The 20,107-nt window shown below is 49.1% G+C and overlaps 1 protein-coding gene across 1 annotated transcript in view; it reads right to left on the bottom strand.

The window, feature by feature from the left end:
- The window catches only part of COG7 (component of oligomeric golgi complex 7), a 223,176-nt gene that overhangs the window by 153,183 nt on the left and 49,886 nt on the right, over positions 1–20,107 (bottom strand). Inside the window, exon 6 of the mRNA XM_069209670.1 lies at positions 12,697–12,779. Coding sequence (XP_069065771.1) covers positions 12,697–12,779 — 83 coding nt within the window. The remainder of the gene's footprint in view (positions 1–12,696; positions 12,780–20,107) is intronic.

Genomic DNA, 20,107 nt, shown 5'->3' with positions numbered 1-20,107 from the left:
TATTCCTTGAGTGGGGGTAATCACCCACCCCAAATAATAATCCAAATTCTTACACATAGGACCTAGAAAAGCAGATTACTTGTTTGAATGGTAATGCCAACAAATGTGTCCTTGATGGTAATATTTTCAGTGTAGAAACACTATGGGGGTCATTCAGACCCTGGCGGTCTTGGACCGCCAGGGCGCAGAACGACGGAAGCACCGCCAACAGGCTGGCGGTGCTTCAAAGCCCATTCCGACCGCGGCGGTAAAGCCGTGGTCGGAAAACCGGGGCCGGCGGTTTCCCGCCGTTTTTGCCCCGGCTGGGCGAATCCTCCAGGGCAGCGCTGCAAGCAGCGCTGCTCTGGGGATTCCGACCCCCTTCCCGCCAGCCTGTTTCTGGCGGTTTACACCGCCAGGAAGAGGCTGGCGGGAACGGGTGTCCTGGGGCCCCTGGGGGCCCCTGCACTGCCCATGCCACTGGCATGGGCAGTGCAGGGGTCCCCTAACAGGGCCCCAGCCGGCTTTTCACTGTCTGCCTAGCAGACAGTGAAAAGCGCGACGGGTGCAACCGCACCTGTCGCACACCTGCAACACCGCCGGCTCCATTCGGAGCCGGCTTCAATGTTGCAGGCCCCCTTCCCGCTGGGCCTGCGGGCGCTAACATTGTTAGCGCCCGCTGGCCCAGCGGGAAGGTCAGAATGCAGGAAGCGGTATTTTGGCCGTTCAGTTAGAATGAGGGCCTATGATTTTTTGACACCATTCAAACTAACAAGGCAGAGAATGGGCAACTTTCCACTACTCTGGTGCACGCGTTATAATCTTGGCTGCAGGGGAAGATAATCTTGCAGAGATCTGATGGAAAACATAAGGAAAAGCAGCATTAGCTTCTGGACACTTCTGTAAAGGGGCATTATTTGCACATTTTTAAAGTGAAGTAGAAGATGAGGAAGAATGACCCATCCTCACTTCATAAACAATTAGCAATAAAAGTCTGTGCAGTACCAGTGCAGGCGCAGGGTCACACGCTTGGACCAGCTGCTGATGGGAGATCCCTAATGGCTGGATTCCGACTGCTGACCTGATAGCTGCATAAAATACGCAGTGCAACTGCACACAATTTGGCATAATAAAACAAAGGGTCAGCTACGCAAACCATTTTTACAGTTGCAAACACTCTGGTTCGAGGCTGAGATTGCAAAAATGCTTCCTTTACATGTATCAATCCCATTCTAGGAATCAGTAAACGTTTACAGACTGCTGAAACGGGATTACGACTCCATGCCAATTTAGTATTTGGAAGTGCAGGGTTGTGGGCAAATATTCCAAATCCTAGTTTGGTGTGTAGTGTCACAAAACACAAAACATTACGGACTAGCAAGGTAGCGTGGTAGCCCATTCGCAAACTCCTTTTAAGAGAGAATGTGTAGGAGGCTGGCCTGGCTTGTAGTGGGTACCAAAGGTACGTACACCTTGTGCCAGGTCCAGTTATCCCTTATTAGTAGAATAGAGGTGTTTCTAGCAGCTTGGGCTGATAGAAGATAGCTATGGCAAATCAGCTTAGGCTGAACTAGGAGACATGCAAAGCTCCTACTGTACCACTTACATCATATGCACAATATCATAAGAAAACACAATACATAGAGTTACTAAAAATAAAGGTACTTTATTTTTATGACAATATGCCACAAGTATCTCAGTGAGTACCCTCAGTAAGAAGGTAAGTAATATACACAAGTAATGTGTACACAAATCACAAATAGGTAAGTAAGAGTCAGAAAAGTAATGCAAACAGTGTAGAATTACAATAGGCAAGCATAGGTATAGGGGCAAAACAAACCATATACTCCAAAAGTGGAATACGAATCACGAATGGACCCCAGACCTATGGGAGCTTGTAGAGGGTCGCTGGGATTGTAAGAAAACAGTCAGGGTGTCCAAGATGAACGAGTTACTTACCTTCGGTAACGACTTTTGTGGTGGATACATTAGCTACCTGTGGATTCCTCACCTCATGAATACTCCCATGGCGCCAGCATTCGACGGAAATCTTCTTCCTAGTCTCTGCACGTCGACGAGGACGTCACTCTAGCCCACGCGACGCCGTCTGACGTCATACAGGCAATAAGAGGTCCTCGACGACGTGCCGACGTCAGTACCAACATTTTTTACGTGCATGAGAACAACAACCCAATGCAATGAAAGAGCAAGGCAACATCCCATAACCTTGTAAAATACACAATATTGCAATGAATAGCTGTAAATTTAATAAAACTCTCTCTTTTTTTAATTTATTTTTTAAATGAACAAATATATGCAAATCATGTATATACACCAGAATATATACATATATATATATATATACAGATAAATATACACAAGTATCCATATATACACAACATCTATTGCAACCTTGAAGACCAAGAGGAGCGCACTCAAGGATTACTTGGTAAGACCAGAAAGGCAACGGGGAGGCGGGTGGGACCGTGAGGAATCCACAGGTAGCTAATGTATCCACCAGAAAAGTCGTTACCGAAGGTAAGTAACTCGTTCTTCTGATGGATACAACTACCTGTGGATTCCTCACCTCATGAATAGAGTCCCAAAGCAGTACCACGCCCGGTGGCGGGTGCCTAAATGGTCAAACCAAGAAATCCTGCAGCACTGACCGTGCAAAATGTCCGTCCCTTCTGACCTCAGAGTCCAAACAGTAATGTTTCGCAAAAGTGTGAAGGGACGACCAAGTTGCGGCCTTGCAGATGTCGACCACAGGAACACCTCTGGCCAAGGCCGAAGTGGCCGACTTCGCTCTGGTGGAATGAGCTCGAATACCCTCAGGAGGATCCTTCTTTGCCAAAGAGTAACAGATTTTAATGCAAAGAACAACCCACCTGGAGAGTGTTCTCTTGTGGACTGCCTTTCCTCTCCTCTTGCCCACGTACCCGATGAACAGCTGATCCTCCAGCCTGAAATCCTTTGTTCTATCAATAAAGAAGCTCAACGCCCTCTTTGGGTCCAGACGGTGCAGTCTTTCTTCCTCTTTAGAAGGATGAGGCGGAGGATAGAACGTGGACAAAGTAATTGTCTGAGCCAAATGGAAGGGTGAAACAACTTTCGGGAGGAAAGCAGCCTTGGTCCTCAACACCACCTTATCCCCATAAAAAGTTGTATAAGGGGGCTTTACCGATAAGGCCTGCAACTCACTCACTCTCCTTGCAGATGTTATAGCTACCAGGAAAACTGTTTTTATAACTAAATACCTTAAGGGGCAAGAATGCATAGGCTCAAAAGGGGACCCCATAAGGAAAGTCAGGACCAAGGACAAATCCCATTGCGGCATAACGAATGGTTTTGGAGGATATTTATTTAGAAGACCTTTCAAGAATCTGATAACAATAGGGGATTTAAATAACGATGGTTGGTCTGGAAGACAAATGAAGGCTGACAAGGCCGACAAATAACCCTTAATGGTAGCCACTGCACAACCTTTCTGCGCTAGAGACAGAGCAAAAGACAAAACGTCCGATAGATGAGCATGTAAGGGATCAATCTGCCTCTCTCCACACCATGCAACAAATTTAGACCACCTATTAGCGTAGATAGATTTAGTGGAGTGTCGCCTGGCCGCTAATATAACATCCACTACATCAGGCGGAAGAGAGAAGGAACTCAGGTTGCCCCGTTCAATCTCCAGGCATGTAGGTGCAGACTCTGGAGGTTGGGGTGTAAAACCTGCCCCTGCGACTGCGAGAGGAGGTCTGCCCTGAAAAGGAGACGGAGCGGAGGGCACATAGAGAGTTGGAGAAGGTCGGAGTACCACACCCTCCTTGGCCAATCCGGAGCTATTAAGATGACTAGCGCCCGGTCTTGGCGAATCTTCCTCAATACTCGAGGAATCAAGGGTATGGGAGGAAACGCGTAAAGCAACTGGCCGCACCAGGTTATTTGAAACACGTCCCCCAACGCTCCCTGCATCGGATACTGGAGGCTGCAGAATAACGGACAATGCGTGTTCTCCAGAGTGGCAAACAGATCTACCCGAGGAAACCCCCACCTTTGGAAGATCAAACGGGCTTGATCTGGATGGAGACGCCACTCGTGGTCTGCCGAGAATTGGCGACTGAGACCGTCCGCACGTACATTCAAGACCCCGGCCAGATGATTTGCTACCAAGCAAATCTGATGGTCCTTTGCCCAGGACCATAGTCGAAGAGCTTCTCTGCAGAGAAGGTACGACCCTACTCCTCCCTGTTTGTTTATGTACCACATCGTGGTAGTATTGTCCGTCAGGACCTGTACCGACTGACCACGAAGGGAAGGGAGGAAGGCCTTGAGAGCCAGACGTACAGCCCGTAACTCTAACAGATTGATATTAAACATCTGTTCCTCTGGAGACCAAAGGCCTTTGATCTCCAGATCCCCCAGATGAGCTCCCCACCCTAGAGTGGAAGCATCCGTTATGACCGTGGCCACTGGTGGCGACTGCGCGAACTGCTTTCCTTGTGAAAGATTGTTGCTCGCAATCCACCACTTCAAGTCCACAGCAGCATCTCTGGAGATCTTGACAGCACCTTCTAGATCTCCTTTGTGTTGAGACCACTGCCTTCGGAGGCACCACTGAAGAGCCCTCATGTGCCAGCGAGCATGCTTGACCAACAGAATGCAGGAGGCAAACAGACCGAGCAGACGAAGGACCTTGAGGACTGGAAATACCGCTCCACTTCGAAACATTGGAACCAATTCCTGAATATCTTGAATCCGCTGAGGCGGAGGAAAGGCTCGACTCAATGCTGTATCCAGTACTGCCCCTATGAACAGGAGGCGCTGAGAGGGCTCCAGGTGAGATTTGGGCTCGTTCACCGAAAAGCCCAGGTCGAACAACAACTGAGTCGTTGACTGCAGATGATGCAACACAAGCTCCGGAGACTTGGCTTTGATCAACCAGTCGTCCAAGTAAGGGAATACTGCTATCCCCTTCCTTCTGAGCTCTGCCGCAACCACCGACATCACCTTCGTGAAGACTCGAGGTGCTGAAGTAAGACCAAACGGAAGGACCGCAAACTGATAGTGCTGCGATCCTACGACAAACCGGAGATACTTCCTGTGCGACTTGAGTATCGGGATATGAAAGTAAGCATCCTGCAAGTCGACAGACACCATCCAATCTTCCTTGTTCAACGCCAAAAGCACCTGAGCTAGGGTCAGCATCTTGAACTTTTCCTGTTTGAGGAACCAATTAAAGATCCTCAGATCCAGGATTGGTCTCAACCGACCATCCTTCTTGGGAATCAGGAAATACCTTGAGTAACAACCTCGACCCCTTTCCTGCTCTGGGACCAACTCCACCGCGCCCTTTGAAAGGAGGACTTGTACCTCCTGTTCTAGCAACAAGAGGTGTTTTTCTGAACAATAAGATGGGCGAGGCGGGATGGGGGGCGGGAACTCCCGAAAGGGAAGGGTGTAGCCTTTTCCCACAATACTGAGAACCCAAGTGTCCGTTGTAATAGTCTTCCACTTGCGGAGAGAATGCCGTAATCTTCCCCCTACAGGAGAGGAGTGAGTGGGAAATGGTGGAAGCCTAAGGCGGCTTTCCCTGCTGCACCCCTCCAGAGGACGAGGAAGAGGCAGAGTGCTGCTGAGAGGCTCCTCTGGTACGGGCCCTACCTCTCCCTCTAAAAGATCTATAGGGATGGGAAGAGGCAGGTTGCTGGAATCTCCCCCGAAAGGAAGAGGAGGAAGAGCCACGCCCAAATCCACGAAACCTCCTGAAAAATCTGGAAGAGGCAGAGGAAGAAGGAGCTTGGAGCCCTAACGATTTGGCTGTGGCCCTGCTCTCCTTAAATCGCTCCAAGGCCGAATCTGCCTTGGCCCCAAACAGTTTGTCCCCATCAAACGGGAGGTCCAATAGGGTTGACTGCACATCCGCATAAAACCCCGAATTACGGAGCCAGGCCTGTCTCCTTGCCACCACAGCTGTGCCCATCGCCCTAGCCACCGAGTCGGTCGTGTCCAGCCCAGACTGAATAATCTGGGTCGCGGCAGCCTGGGCATCCGAAACAACATCCAAAAGACCCTGGGGAAGCTCCGTAAATGATGACGAAATGTCATCCATAAGAGCATGGATGTATCTCCCCAGAATGCAAGTTACGTTGGTGGCCTTCAACGCCAGACTGCAGGATGAAAAAATTTTCTTGGACTGCGCATCCAGCTTTTTCGAGTCCCTGTATCCAGGCACCGTCGGGAAAGATCCAGGCGCTGATTTTGATGAACAGGAGGCTTGCACCACCAAGCTCTCCGGTGTAGGGTGTCTAGAAAGAAAGCCAGGGTCAGATGGCGCAGCTCGATACCTCCTGGCCACAGCCCTATGAACCGCTCAGGAAGATACTGGCCTCTTCCACACCTCTAGCACCGGATCAAGCAAAGCCTCATTAAACGGCAAGAGAGGCTCCGCTGCAGCAGAGGCCGGATGTAGCACCTCCGTTAGAAGATTCTGCTTCGCCTCTGCCACCGGCAAAGGCAGGTCCAGAAAGTTAGCTGCCTTCCGTACTACAGCGTGAAAGGAAGCCGCCTCCTCCGTATATTCCCCTGGAGACGAAAGATCCCACTCAGGGGAAGTGTCCAGCCCATTGGCTGTATCCAGACCATGCAGTCCATCACCAGAGTCCTCCAGTTCTCCTTCCTCCAGGACTCGCTGGTACTCCTGCTCTTCCAATAGACGAAGAGCCCGTCTCCTCGAATGTAGCCTCTGCTCGATACACGGAGTCGACATGGCCTCCGCCGAAGTCGAAGATCAGCGCCGATCCCCAGAAGCAACCGACGCCGCGTCCGGCGCCACAGGCAACTTCGACGAAAGAGCAGGACGAAGAGAACTTGGAGCAGATGGACCCACCGGAGTCACAGGACGAAATCCCGACGTCGACGGGATGGAAATCTCCGGGGCCAATCCCTCTGAAGCCACCGGAGCGGCCACCGGCACCGACACCGGCGCCGAGCCCACGTTCCCAAAAGGGAGAAAGGGCATAAAGGGTGCCGGCCGTAGAGGCGCAGGATCACCCAATGAAAAGGCCAAAGGACCAGCCGGAGCACCCCCTGGAGCCATCTGTTGGAAGATGGTATACATCGCATTTAAGAATGCGGTACTATCGGCTCCAGGGGTGGGAAAAGCTGGATACTGGGGAGCCTGTATCGAAGGCGACCCCGACGCCGGCCTCGACGTCTGCGACGCCGGAGACAACACAAGAGGCTGCATCACCTCAATCACCGATGCCTGCCCAGGTGAAGTCGGTGACGCCGGAGAGGGCAACGGCGTCGACGGATGCGGCGTGACCGTGGGACTGACCTCCCAAGTCCTCCGGCGCCGATCCGAAGGCGACCTGGAACGAGTCTCTTTGCTTGAACGGCGCCGTGAATCTCTACGGCGCCGGGAGTCTCGATGACGCCGATGCCTTGGCGAAGAAGACTTCTTGTGATGCTTTTCTTTCTTCGACTTCGCCATAAACAACTTAGCCTCACGTTCCTTGAGGGCCTTCGGATTCATGTGCTGGCATGAATCGCAAGTTGAGACGTCGTGGTCGGAGCTCAAACACCAAAGGCAGTCGGAGTGAGGATCTGTAACTGACATCTTGCCCCCACACTCTCGACAAGGCTTGAAACCCGACTTTCTCTGCGACATTATTACTGCAGAAAAGGACTACGCAGCAAAAAATACACTGTAACCACAATAGTAACAGTTGCTCCCTCGAAGATAACCGTTTCGAATGCACGGAAAAAAGGGAACTGACGTCGGCACGTCGTCGAGGACCTCTTATTGCCTGTATGACGTCAGACGGCGTCGCGTGGGCTAGAGTGACGTCCTCGTCGACGTGCAGAGACTAGGAAGAAGATTTCCGTCGAATGCTGGCGCCATGGGAGTATTCATGAGGTGAGGAATCCACAGGTAGTTGTATCCATCAGAAACCCCACCCCAGGACCCTGAAAAGAAGGAGTAAAGTACACATACTACCCCAAGAGAGCACAATAGTCGTGATAGGGGGATTCCTCAAGAACAACAAACACTAGCAGTGCACTGACAATGGATTTCCGGACCTGAGGACCTTCAAGGCAAGGGGACCAAGTCCAATAGTCACGACAGTGTCCGGGGGGGCAGGAGCCCAGGAAACCCCGGATGACGGTGCAAGGAAGCTGCCTCCGGATGGAAGAAGCTTGGAATTCTGCAAGAAAGAAGAGGACTAGGAACTTCTCCTTTGGAGAAAAGATGTCCCACGTCGCGATCAGGTGCTCCCACGCAGAAATACCGTAAACAATCCTTGCTAGCTGCAAGGGTTGCAGTAGAGGTTTTTGGGTCCTACTGAGGACCAGGATAGACCAGGATGTCTCCTTTTGGAGGAGGAGACAGAGGGGGCACTCAGCAACTCAGAGAGCCCTCACAGAAGCAGGCAGCACTCGCAGAAGTACCCCAACAGGCACTTAGAAGATTAGTGAACCAGAGTCCACGCAAAGTTACAAAATAGGGTCCCACGACGTCGGAGGCCAACTCAGAGGGTGGTGCACTGCAGGACGCAGTGCTGGGGACCCAGGCTAGGCTGTGCACGAAGGAAATCCTGGAATAGAGCACAGGAGCCGGAGCAGCTGCAAATCACGCAGTACACAGCTTTGCAGTCTAGCGTGGGGAGGCAAGGACTTACCTCCACCAAACTTGGACTGAAGAGTCACTGAACTGTGGGAGTCACTTGGACAGAGTTGCTGTGTTCCAGGGACCACGCTCGTCAGGATGAGAGGGGACCCAGAGGACCAGTGATGCAGTCTTTTGGTGCCTGCGTTAGCAGGGGGAAGATTCCGTCGACCCACAGGAGATTTCTTCAGAGCTTCTGGTGCAGGGTGAAGGCAAGCTACCCCCAGAGCATGCACCACCTGGAAACAGTCGAGAAAGCTGGCAGGATTAGGCGCTACAATGTTGCTGGTAGTCGTCTTGCTACTTTGTTGCGGTTTTGCAGGCGTCCTGGAGCAGTCAGCGGTCAATCCTTGGTAGAAGGCGAAGAGGGAGATGCAGAGGAACTCTGGTGAGCTCTTGCATTCGTAATCTGAAGAATTCCTCAAAGCAGAGGCCCTAAATAGACAGAAAAGGAGGTTTGGCTACCAAGATTGGAGGATTGGCTACCAAGAGAGGTAAGAGCCTATCAGAAGGAGCCTCTGACGTCACCTGCTGGCACTGGCCACTAAAAGCAGTCCAGTGTGCCCCCAACACCTCTGTTTCCAAGATGGCAGAGGTCTGGGACACACTGGAGGAGCTCTGGGCACCTCCCATGGGAGGTACTGGTCAGGGGAGTGGTCACTCCCATTTCCTTTGTCAAGTTTTGCGCCAGAGCAGGGCTGGGGGATCCCTGAACCGGTGTAGACTGGCTTATGCAGAGATGAGCACCATCTCTGCCCATCAAAGCATTTCCAGAGGCTGGGGGAGGCTACTCCTTCCCAGCCCTTTACACCCATTTCCAAAGGGAGAGGGTGTAACACCCTCTCTCAGAGAAAATCCTTTGTTCTGCCTTCCTGGGCCAGGGCTGCCTGGACCCCAGGAGGGCAGAAACCTGTCTGAGGGGTTGGCAGCAGCAGCAGCTGCAGTGGAGACCCTGGGAAGGCAGTTTGGCAGTACCCAGGTTCTGTGCTAGAGACCCGGGGGATCATGGAATTGTCCCCCCAATACCAGAATGGTATTGGGGTGATAATTCCGTGATCTTAGACATGTTACATGGCCATGTTCGGAGTTACCCTTGTGACGTTATACATAGGTAGTGACCTATGTATAGTGCACGTGTGTAATGGTGTCCCCGCACTCACAAAGTCCGGGGGATTTGCCCTGAACGATGTGTGGGCACCTTGGCTAGTGCTAGGGTGCCCACACACTAAGTAACTTGGCACCCAAGCTTTACTGAGTGAAGGTTAGACATATAGGTGACTTATAAGTTACTTATGTGCAGTGAAAAATGGCTGTGAAATAACGTGGACGTTATTTCACTCAGGCTGCACTGGCAGGCCTGTGTAAGAATTGTCTGAGCTCCCTATGGGTGGCAAAAGAAATGCTGCAGCCCATAGGGATCTCCTGGAACCCCAATACCCTGGGTACCTCAGTACCATATACAAGGGAATTATACGGGTGTACCAGTGTGCCAATGTGAATTGGTAAATTTAGTCACTAGACTGCAGTGACAAATTTAGAAAGCAGAGAGAGCATAACCACTGAGGTTCTGGTTAGCAGAGCCTCAGTGATACAGTTAGGCACCACACAGGGAACACATATAGGCCGCAAACTTATGAGCACTGGGGTCCTGGCTAGCAGGATCCCAGTGACACATACCAAACACACTGACAACATAGGGTTTTCACTATGGGCCCTGGCTAGCAGGATCTCAGTGAGACAGTGAAAACATCCTGACATATACTCACAACAGGCCAAAAGTGGGGGTAACAAGGCTAGAAAGAGGCTACCTTCCTACAGAATGTTAACAAAACAAAAAAAAGAATGTTAACAAAAAATTTGCTGGAGATTAAGCAGCGGTCCAGGGGACCAACACACACACACACACGTCATTATGCACATCATCCAGTAAAAATGGGCAGTGCCAGCAGGATTAGGAAGTAAGATGGTTTTAATGGTGGTGGGTTGGGTCAGAGGGGTCGAGATGAGGGCTGTCTTTGCACTTGAGGTCTGTGCACCACTATATGGCAGTAAATGTCTAGGCAACCGCACCCTCTAGCTCTAACCAGCAGCTGAAGAGTAGGCAACAGTCATAACTGGGTGCATCGCGCCTCCTTGGACCCCTGGCCCCGAGAGGCACTGCATGTCTGGTTCTTGATGTACCTCTTCGAACTGAACTAGTGAAGTTCAAGACTAGATTTTTTCCACTATACAAAAGACAACTGTCACTTGCCATGCGTCTGTTTCAGCACATTTCACTCAAGCATTTCTGTGTCCTGTGTCACCCACTTTCTAAAACCTGGGTCTTGCGTTGCTAAAACTTGTCACATGGTTTCTTACATAATTGTTAATTCTACTGGTAGAGCCAGTGGAAACTCCTTGAATCTGAAAAACTCTTACATACGATCAGCCATCCAAAAAACAGCCTGCATTACTTCTTCCCAGAAGTGAGAAATCTTTCAGTTTTTTTGTGAGTCACTGCTTTGGTTCGTGTTTCTTGATGTTTTCAGACTTTAGGTTGATCATGTGTTTGCCAGCACTCTGTACTCTGGAAGGGTCCACCACTTGGTGTCACATTTTACAATAATAATTATTGAGCATTCATAAAGTGAAAAATTGCCAATGACTGAAAGCAAAGCGGTGGGTCATCCTACTCGCTGTTAATCAGGTTATCAATCTCTAAATTAAAGGGTGAGACGCTGAGCTGGTCTTGTTGAGTTTAGAACTTGGCGATGCAGATCTTGGGACCAGGTGCATGAACCCACTGAGGCATCTATCTGAAAATACCACTCCTGTACAGACAGCTGTATGTGTTGGGGTCATCTTAAAAACCCTTACAAGGCCTTCCACTGCGTGGCAACACGGGTCGTTGCATTTTTACTAACTTTAGAACCATTTGCGTCAGTAACATTTTTTTTAGGGTAAAATCTGCAGGTTATGAGGCAAATCTAAAATTATGCAAAAATTGCATTGGCCCCGCAATCACGTAATTCCAGCCCTCACTGGAGATTACAATGTAGCTCCACTTATATTAAGAATGTTGGCCACGTTTAGTACAAATGCGACAAGCGACTTGCCTTTTAGTAAACTAAAGATGTTTTGCCCAGGGCGGGGCAGGCGTGGGCAGGAATATTTCCGAGTTCATGTTTAAAAACTATGGGGGTCATTCTGACCCCGGCGGTCATGGACCGCCGGGGCCAGGGTTGGAGGGAGCACCGCCAACAGGCTGGCGGTGCTCCACAGGGTATTCTGACCGCGGCGGTTCAGCCGCGGCCAGAAAGGGAAAACCGGCGGTCTCCCGCCGGTTTTCCGCTGCCCTGGGAATCCCCCATGGCGGCGCAGCTTGCTGCACCGCCATGGGGGATTCTGACACCCTATACCGCCATCCTGTTCCTGGCGGTTCGCCCGCCAGGAACAGGATGGCGGTATGGGGTGTCGTGGGGCCCCTGGGGGCCCCTGCAGTGCCCATGCCAATGGCATGGGCACTGCAGGGGCCCCCGTAAGAGGGCCCCACTTTGTATTTCAGTGTCTGCCTTGCAGACACTGAAATACGCGACGGGTGCCACTGCACCCGTCGCACCTTCCCACTCCGCCGGCTCAATTCTGAGCCGGCGTCCACGTGGGAAGGATGATTTGCACTGGGCTGGCGGGCGGCCTTTTGGCGGTCGCCCGCCAGCCCAGTGCAAATCCCAAAATACCCTCAGCGGTCTTTCGACCGCGGAGCGGTATTTTGGAGGGGGGAACTCTGGCGGGCGGCCTCCGCCGCCCGCCAGGGTGAGAATCACCCCCTATATTTTGTAATAAATTCTTCTCAATGCGGTTATGTAGTGTGCTGTCCTAAGGCGAAAAACTTCCACGTGAAAAATAAATACACTTCTCTGAATTCTGATGACGATTCGCACCCCAAGCATTTTCAGGGCTCGACTCTCCTTGTTAATTTGTTTGCTCGCCCATCTCTAGATATTTCAAGCCTTACTTAGCGCCCCCCAGCACGGCCCACGCATCACCTAACGCTGGGTACAACATACCTTGTGGCACTTGTAGTAATAGGCAAACAGCTGCGGGAGGCGGTCAATCTCTGTGAACACTCGCACAAACACTTTGGCCTGATCTGAAATAAAAAGAGAGGAAAATGACAGTCTTCCGTAAAACATTAAATATTCAAAGAGATGTTGGAAACCAAAGGTGTTATAACAGGATGATTAACATTCACAGTCTAGCGGCGCCACCTGCTGGCACACAAGGAGGCCCAGGTAAATTCCAAGCCATCTTTGTTGCGGGACAAACAACAAAGAACGGATAACTGAGGTCCCCTGAGCATGGCCACTGAAATTATGCGATTGTGCGGCCGCAGCGTTTTTAACGTAATTATGGATTTGCCGCATTTGCCACATAATTCGTCATCTGATGCAAAATCTGCAGATTTTAACAAAAAATATTTGTTCCTCAAACTGTTCTTAAGTTACTAAAAACGTAGCGGCACGTGTTGCTGTGCTGTGGAAAGCTCTTAGCAAAGGTTGCCGGGTCACCTTTCTGTTGCTTATTGGTATATTTGGGTGTTAAACTGATACTAATGAGGTGCAATCAATGCCCAGTGTTTACAAATGTGCAAATGACAAAATAACGCAATGGCGAAGGAGTATCGCCCCACTGGCTGTTCCAGAAGCAGAACAATGAAACAATAGTTTACTATAGTTTTATTTTTCTGCTTCTGGCACAGCTAGCAGTGCAGGGAGGGGTGGGGCTGGGCCACGGGAGGTGGGAGGAGGGGAGAGTGCACGCAAGTGCGCATGTGTGTTTGGTCGGTCGTCTGAGGCCGGCCAAACACACATGCGCAACTAGGTTTCTCCACCCTGGCTGTGTTTAACAGCCAGACTGGAGAAACTGCACAGACCCCAGGGGTGTGTCTGAGCTGCAGTTACTGCCACTTAGACCAATCCTGGTGTTGCTTTCATGCAAGGTTTTGCATGAAAGCAGTATCAGGATTGCTGGGGAGCCTGTGCTGGTGTCCCAGTGAATGCTGGGACACTAGAAGAAGAGAAGCACAAGGCAGCAGAAGGGCGGCAGGGACAGAGGCAAGGTAAGTGCTATTTAAATTTTTATTTTTACCTCGTCTCTGTCCCAAACCGCCCCCCCCCTCGAACCCCCACCTTTCCCCTTGAGTTATGCGGCGGCGGCCACTGCAAAATAATGAAGTAATATTGTCAGAACATGTGGCACATTATGTCACATAATTTGCCTTTTCTTGCCACATAATTCACTCAACCTTGCTGCATATTTTCAACCTCCACTGCTGCATAATTCCGATGGCCCTTCCCGTGAGTTCCTCAGCAGATTTCAACCACAGATTCACCTGCTAGCTCATTAGATTACTGAAAGTCCGACACAACTACATTTCTTAACAGTGGGTCGTCAAAAGCCCATAATATGGGTACCGTCTGGGGCAGATTAGTGGAGCCGTGACATTGCCGAACTTGGGTTATTATGATGTATTTCGATTTCTTATGTAATCTAGTCTCTTCAAGATATAGGACTATTATTTGCTGACAATGTGGGATAATATGCCTGGGAACTAACCATGTCTGTGGACCAGTAAGCTATGGTAACAGGAAGTGTTTAATTTGAGCCGATGATTGCTGGTGGGGGCCACCGGCAATCATTTCTGAGGCCCACCATTTATTTTTCATCATCAGACATTTCCCCAGAGTGAGACAGAGAAAACGCACAAAGCAGAAAGATGGAGGAAGAGAAAGACGAAAAACTGCCACAAAGGATGAAAGCAGGAACCTGCCAGATTAAGATAAAGGGACAGGGAGTGTCTGGTAGTAGATTCAAGAGGCATGAGGTAGACTCGCTACACAGCCCTGGTATTCGGCACACTATCATTTAATAGTACTAGCAATGGGATACTGAGCAGAGCTTTGGGCCCCGGCACTCATTCTTTTACAAATTAAGCATTGGTGACAGACCGCCAAGATTAAAAGTACTTCAAGAAACTCATCCGGTGACCACGTCATAAGTACAGGTATGCAGGTATCTTATATTTAACAGCATAACTCAGCGGGCACCTACACCAACAACCAACAGGATCAGCACATCTCAGCAGGTGGCTACACCAATGATAGATAGTACCTCCATGTCTCAGCAGGGTCTTTAAACTAATGATACACATTACAGGCACTTCTCAGCAGCACAGCTACAATGATTGGTAGATGATACCAGCACTTGTCAGGAGGACAGATATATTTTATCTTAAAAGGGATTTATAAAGTGCATGGGGAGGCTTCCCCGCGCTATGAACCCGAGGGACCTTCAACAAACCAGGGCAAGAGGACCTCAAAGTCCTGTTGGGAGTGTATAAAGTAAGAAGATTCCTAATCAGCTTCGGCCCCTTCTGGTTAACTGCTCTATGAGTGACACACAGCGCATTAAATTTTACTCTTTCCTCCAGCAGGAGCCAACACATTGAGGCCTGGTCTCTTTCACTGAGGCCTGCTTAGGTAACTTAAAAATGGTCCTGGCCGCAGCGTTTTGGACCACCTGAAGTCTCTTTAGGACGGATTTAGGTGATCCTAAATACAAGGAGTTCCCGTAGTCCAGGTGAGACAATATTAATGCCTGGACCACGATTCTTCTGGATGTAGGAGGAAGAAGGTCCAGAATTTTGAGCAGCATTCTTAATAAGGCAAAGCATGTCCAAGTCAGTTTCTTTAGCTGTACTTCCATTGACAGGGAACTATGCACCCATATGTCTATACTTTTTATTGGATTTGAAAGCTAAAGGGGGTTCAAAGGCTCCTAAGTCAATCTGGTGCATCCAACAGACTTCCAAGAAAAACATTCCCTACCATGAGCAGCCCCGTTTTGTTTCCATTTAATTTCAGAAAGCAGTTTGCCATCCATTGCGCGACCTTCTCCAGACAAGGGAGACCACCAGGTGCGTATAATCTGCATAAGAGATGATGGATACTATAAACTCCTTCACCATGGCAGCCAAAGGCTGCAAACAGATATTAAAAAGCATAGGACTTAAAGCTGACCCCTGCGGCACCCCATGTTTAAGGGGGAAAACTTCAGGGAAGCTTGGGAATCCAAGATCTGAAAGGATCTATCTTTGAGAAAGAAGCGCAGCCATTTTAAGGCCTCTTTCTTTACCCCTAACTCACTCAACCCAAGTCCTAGGATGTCGTGGTCAACGGTATCAAAGGCTGCACTGAGGTCTAGTAGAATGATTGCAGATACACCCCCTCTGTCAAGGAGTCGTTTAACCTTCTCCATGACTAATAACATGGCAGGTTCCGTGCTATGTTTGGTCCAAAAGCCGTTCTGAGTCGGGTCGAGTAGCACATTTGTCTCCAAGTGATTAGAGAGGAGCTTGTTAATGTGCTTCCCCAGAACGTTGCCCAAAAACGACAACAAGGAAATAGGCCTGTAATTTGCAGGTAGGGCGGGGTCAAGGCTCGCTTTCTTCAGCAGCGGTTTAACTACAGCATGCTTCCATTCCCGGAGAACTGAACCTGATATCATAAAGGGGTTTAAAAGATCCAAGATAACAGGTCAAATTTCCTGTCTACCTTCTCAGATGATATGCGGAGCGCCACATCCAGGGGGGGACCCCGATTTTACTGTCCTCAGAAAAGCCAAGAGAATTTATCTTGAGTGATAAAGGGGAACTATCAGGTGTCCCTAAATCACCTACCAAGGGAGCCTCTCCTGCTATTATAGGCGGTACTTCTGTTCCCTTTAGTAGTTCCGTATAAATTCTATTCACTTTATTCTGAAAATCGACCGCAGGTTCATTACAGTGTTCTTCTGTGGGAGAAGGGGGTAGGTTACACGCTTTAAGGGTATTCAGGGGCTGTACGATCCAAAACAGGTCCCTCGGGAAATTTGCTGCCTTAAACATAAGGTATTCATAATAGGCAGCTTGAACCTTCCTGATCTCTAGATGGTAAACACAAGTGGCTGCTCGATAGTCTGTCTTATCATCTTTGTCATATTACTTTTTGCAACCTTTTTTTAAGAACATTAGTTGTTCAATAAACCACGCAGCAAACTTTTCTTTCCTGCCTTTTCTTAAGATATAGATAGGAGTAGAGGCCTCAAGTAAATGTTGTATCCAAGTATTTATTCTCAAGTTAGCTTCTTCCAGGTCATTACCTAACACCAGACTTGTGTTGGCCAGCACTGTTCTCCAGGACTCTTTATTAAGGCCAGACCACCTATGGCCCTTACTATGTTCAATCTTAGATTTGGGGTCACCCAACGGGCCTTCCAGTGTGAAGGCAATAAGAACATGATCTGTCCTAGCCATTTGTTGAGTGCACTTTACATCAAGGTGGGCCTCATTACTAAATACTGGGTCTAACAGATGGCCTTTAACATGCGTAGGTCCTTTAACCCTTTGCGTTAGCTGCATTCCGTCCAAGTCTTGCAGGATTTTAGTTACTTGAGAGTTGGTTGCTTCCTCAAGATGAGTATTAAAATCTAACAGTGCAGAATTGAGTTTTCCAAATATAACAGCAGCCCAAATTTTAGGCAGCATATCCATGACCCTGGAACATAGACCGTGGGGGGGAGGGGGGGGGGGGGGTGATATACTAACATCCCCGAGAACGATAAAGTAGGGGAGAGATTAATAGTGGAGTCCAAGTTTTCACAATCAACCTGGAGTGTCCAGAGAATTAAATACACATTAATTGATATCCTTTAAGGTGATGGCATTCCTCCTTCCCTTTTCTGCAGACAATCCCTCCCACAGATGTAGCAACCTGGGGAGAGTGCCTGGTTAATGTCTGGGATAGAGCAATCATGTAGCCAGATCTCTGTGAGAAGTAGGGCATCATACTGTTCCTCCTCTATTGGAGTACGGAGCTCATACTTATGGCTGGGGAGGGATCTGCAATTAATGAGCCCAAAACTCCATAAATCACTTTTAACATCTTTCATTCTCTTACCTTCTATCCCTACTATCATAAAATTTACAGCAGGAGCAGGAACTTTCCCCCGCATCAAACTGTAGAAGGAGACAGGGCGAGGAAGGGGATGAAGGTCTTAAAGAAAGTAGTACATCCTTAGTATAACATATCCGAGTATTTGCAGTTGGACCAGGGGTCCTGGCACTTGTTAGCAGGCCAGATATACCAGCAATACACAGCATGTCCCTGCCCTGCAGCTGTAACCATGATAGATAATACCAGCACTTGCTATCAGGACAGATATACCAATAATAGACAGCGCGTCTCGTTCGAGCAGCTGTAACCATGATAGATAATACCAGCACTTGTCAGCAGGATAGATGATATATCAACAATAGACAGAATAGATAATACCAGCACTTATCAGAAGGACAGATGATATATCAACAATAGACAGAATAGATAATACCAGCACTTATCAGAAGGACAGATGATATATCAACAATAGGCAGAATAGATAATACCAGCACTTATCAGAAGGACAGATGATATATCAACAATAGACAGAATAGATAATACCAGCACTTATCAGTAGGTCAGATATATCAACGATAGCACATCTTGGCCAGGCAGTTGTAACCACAATAGACAATACCAGCACTTGCCAGCAGGACAGATGATATATCAACAATAGGCAGAATAGATAATACCAGCACTTATCAGTAGGTCATATATATCAACGGAAGACAGCACGTCTTGGCCCGGCAGCTGTAACCACGATAGATAATACCAGCACTTGTTAGCAGAACGACTATACCAATGATAGACACTTCCAGCACATTTCAGCTGGGCAGCTGTACCACTTCTCAGCTATATCAATGAGTGACGTTACAAGCACTTGGGAGCTGGCAGCTGCACCACTTCTCAGCTATATCAATGAGTGACATTACAAGCATGTGTGAGCTGGGCAGCTGTACCACTTCTCAGCTATATCAATGAGTGACGTTACAAACACCTGTGAGCTGGGCAGCTTTACTACTTCTCAGCTATATCACTGAGTGGCATTACAAGCACTGGGAAGCTGGGCAGCTGTACCACTTCTCAGCTATATCAATGAGTGACAATACAAGCACTGGGGAGCTGGCAGCTGCACCACTTCTCAGCTATATCAATGAGTGACATTACAAGCACGGGGAGCTGGGCAGCTGTACCACTTCTCAGCTATATCACTGAGTGACATTACAAGCACCTGTGAGCTGGGCAGCTGTACCGCTTCTCAGCTATATCAATGGGTGACATTACAAGCACCTGTGAGCTGGGGCAGCTGTACCACTTCTCAGCTATATCAATGAGTGACATTACAAGCACTAGGGAGCTGGCAGCTGCACCACTTCTCAGCTATAGCATTGAGTGACATTACAAGCACCTGTGAGCTGGGCAGCTGTACCGCTTCTCAGCTATATAAATGAGTGACATTACACGCACTGGGGAGCTGGGCAGCTGCACCACTTTTCAGCTATATCAATGAGTGACATTACAAGCATGTGTGAGCTGGAGCAGCTGTACCATTTCTCAGCTATATCAATGAGTGACATTACAAGCACTGGGGAGCTGGGCAGCTGTACGACTTCTCAGCTATATAAATGAGTGACATTACAAGCACTGGGGAGCTGGGCAGCTGCACCACTTCTCAGCTATATCAATGAGTGACATTACAAGCACTTGTGAGCTGGCGCAGCTGAACCACTTCTCAGCTATATCAATGAGTGACATTACAAGCACTGGGGAGCTGGGCAGCTGTACCACTTCTCAGCTATATCACCGAGTGACATTACAAGCACTGGGGAGCTGGGCAGGGGTACGACTTCTCAGCTATATCAATGAGTGACATTACAAGCACTGGGGAGCTGGGCAGCGGTACGACTTCTCAGCTATATCAATGAGTGACATTACAAGCACTGGGGAGCTGGGCAGCTGCACCACTTCTCAGCTATATCAATGAGTGACATTACAAGCACTTGTGAGCTGGGGCAGCTGTACCACTTCTCAGCTATATCAATGAGTGACATTACAAGCACTGCGGAGCTGGGCAGCTGTACCACTTCTCAGCTATATCACTGAGTGACATTACAAGCACTGGGGAGCTGGGCAGCGGTACGACTTCTCAGCTATATCATTGAGTGACATTACAAGCACTGGGGAGCTGGGCAGCTGCACCACTTCTCAGCTATATCAATGAGTGACATTACAAGCACTTGTGAGCTGGGGCAGCTGTACCACTTCTCAGCTATATCAATGAGTGACATTACAAGCACTGGGGAGCTGGGCAGCTGTACCACTTCTCAGCTATATCACTGAGTGACATTACAAGCACTGGGGAGCTGGGCAGCGGTACGACTTCTCAGCTATATCAATGAGTGACATTACAAGCAGTGGGGAGCTGGCAGCTGCACCACTTCTCAGCTATATCAATGAGTGACATTACAAGCACTGGGGAGCTGGGCAGCTGTACCACTTCTCA

The sequence above is a fragment of the Pleurodeles waltl genome, chromosome 10, assembly GCF_031143425.1.
Source record: "Pleurodeles waltl isolate 20211129_DDA chromosome 10, aPleWal1.hap1.20221129, whole genome shotgun sequence".
Lineage (NCBI taxonomy): Eukaryota > Metazoa > Chordata > Amphibia > Caudata > Salamandridae > Pleurodeles > Pleurodeles waltl.
The sequence above is the reverse complement of the archived record's forward strand: the minus strand, read 5'-3'. Positions and strand labels throughout refer to the sequence as shown.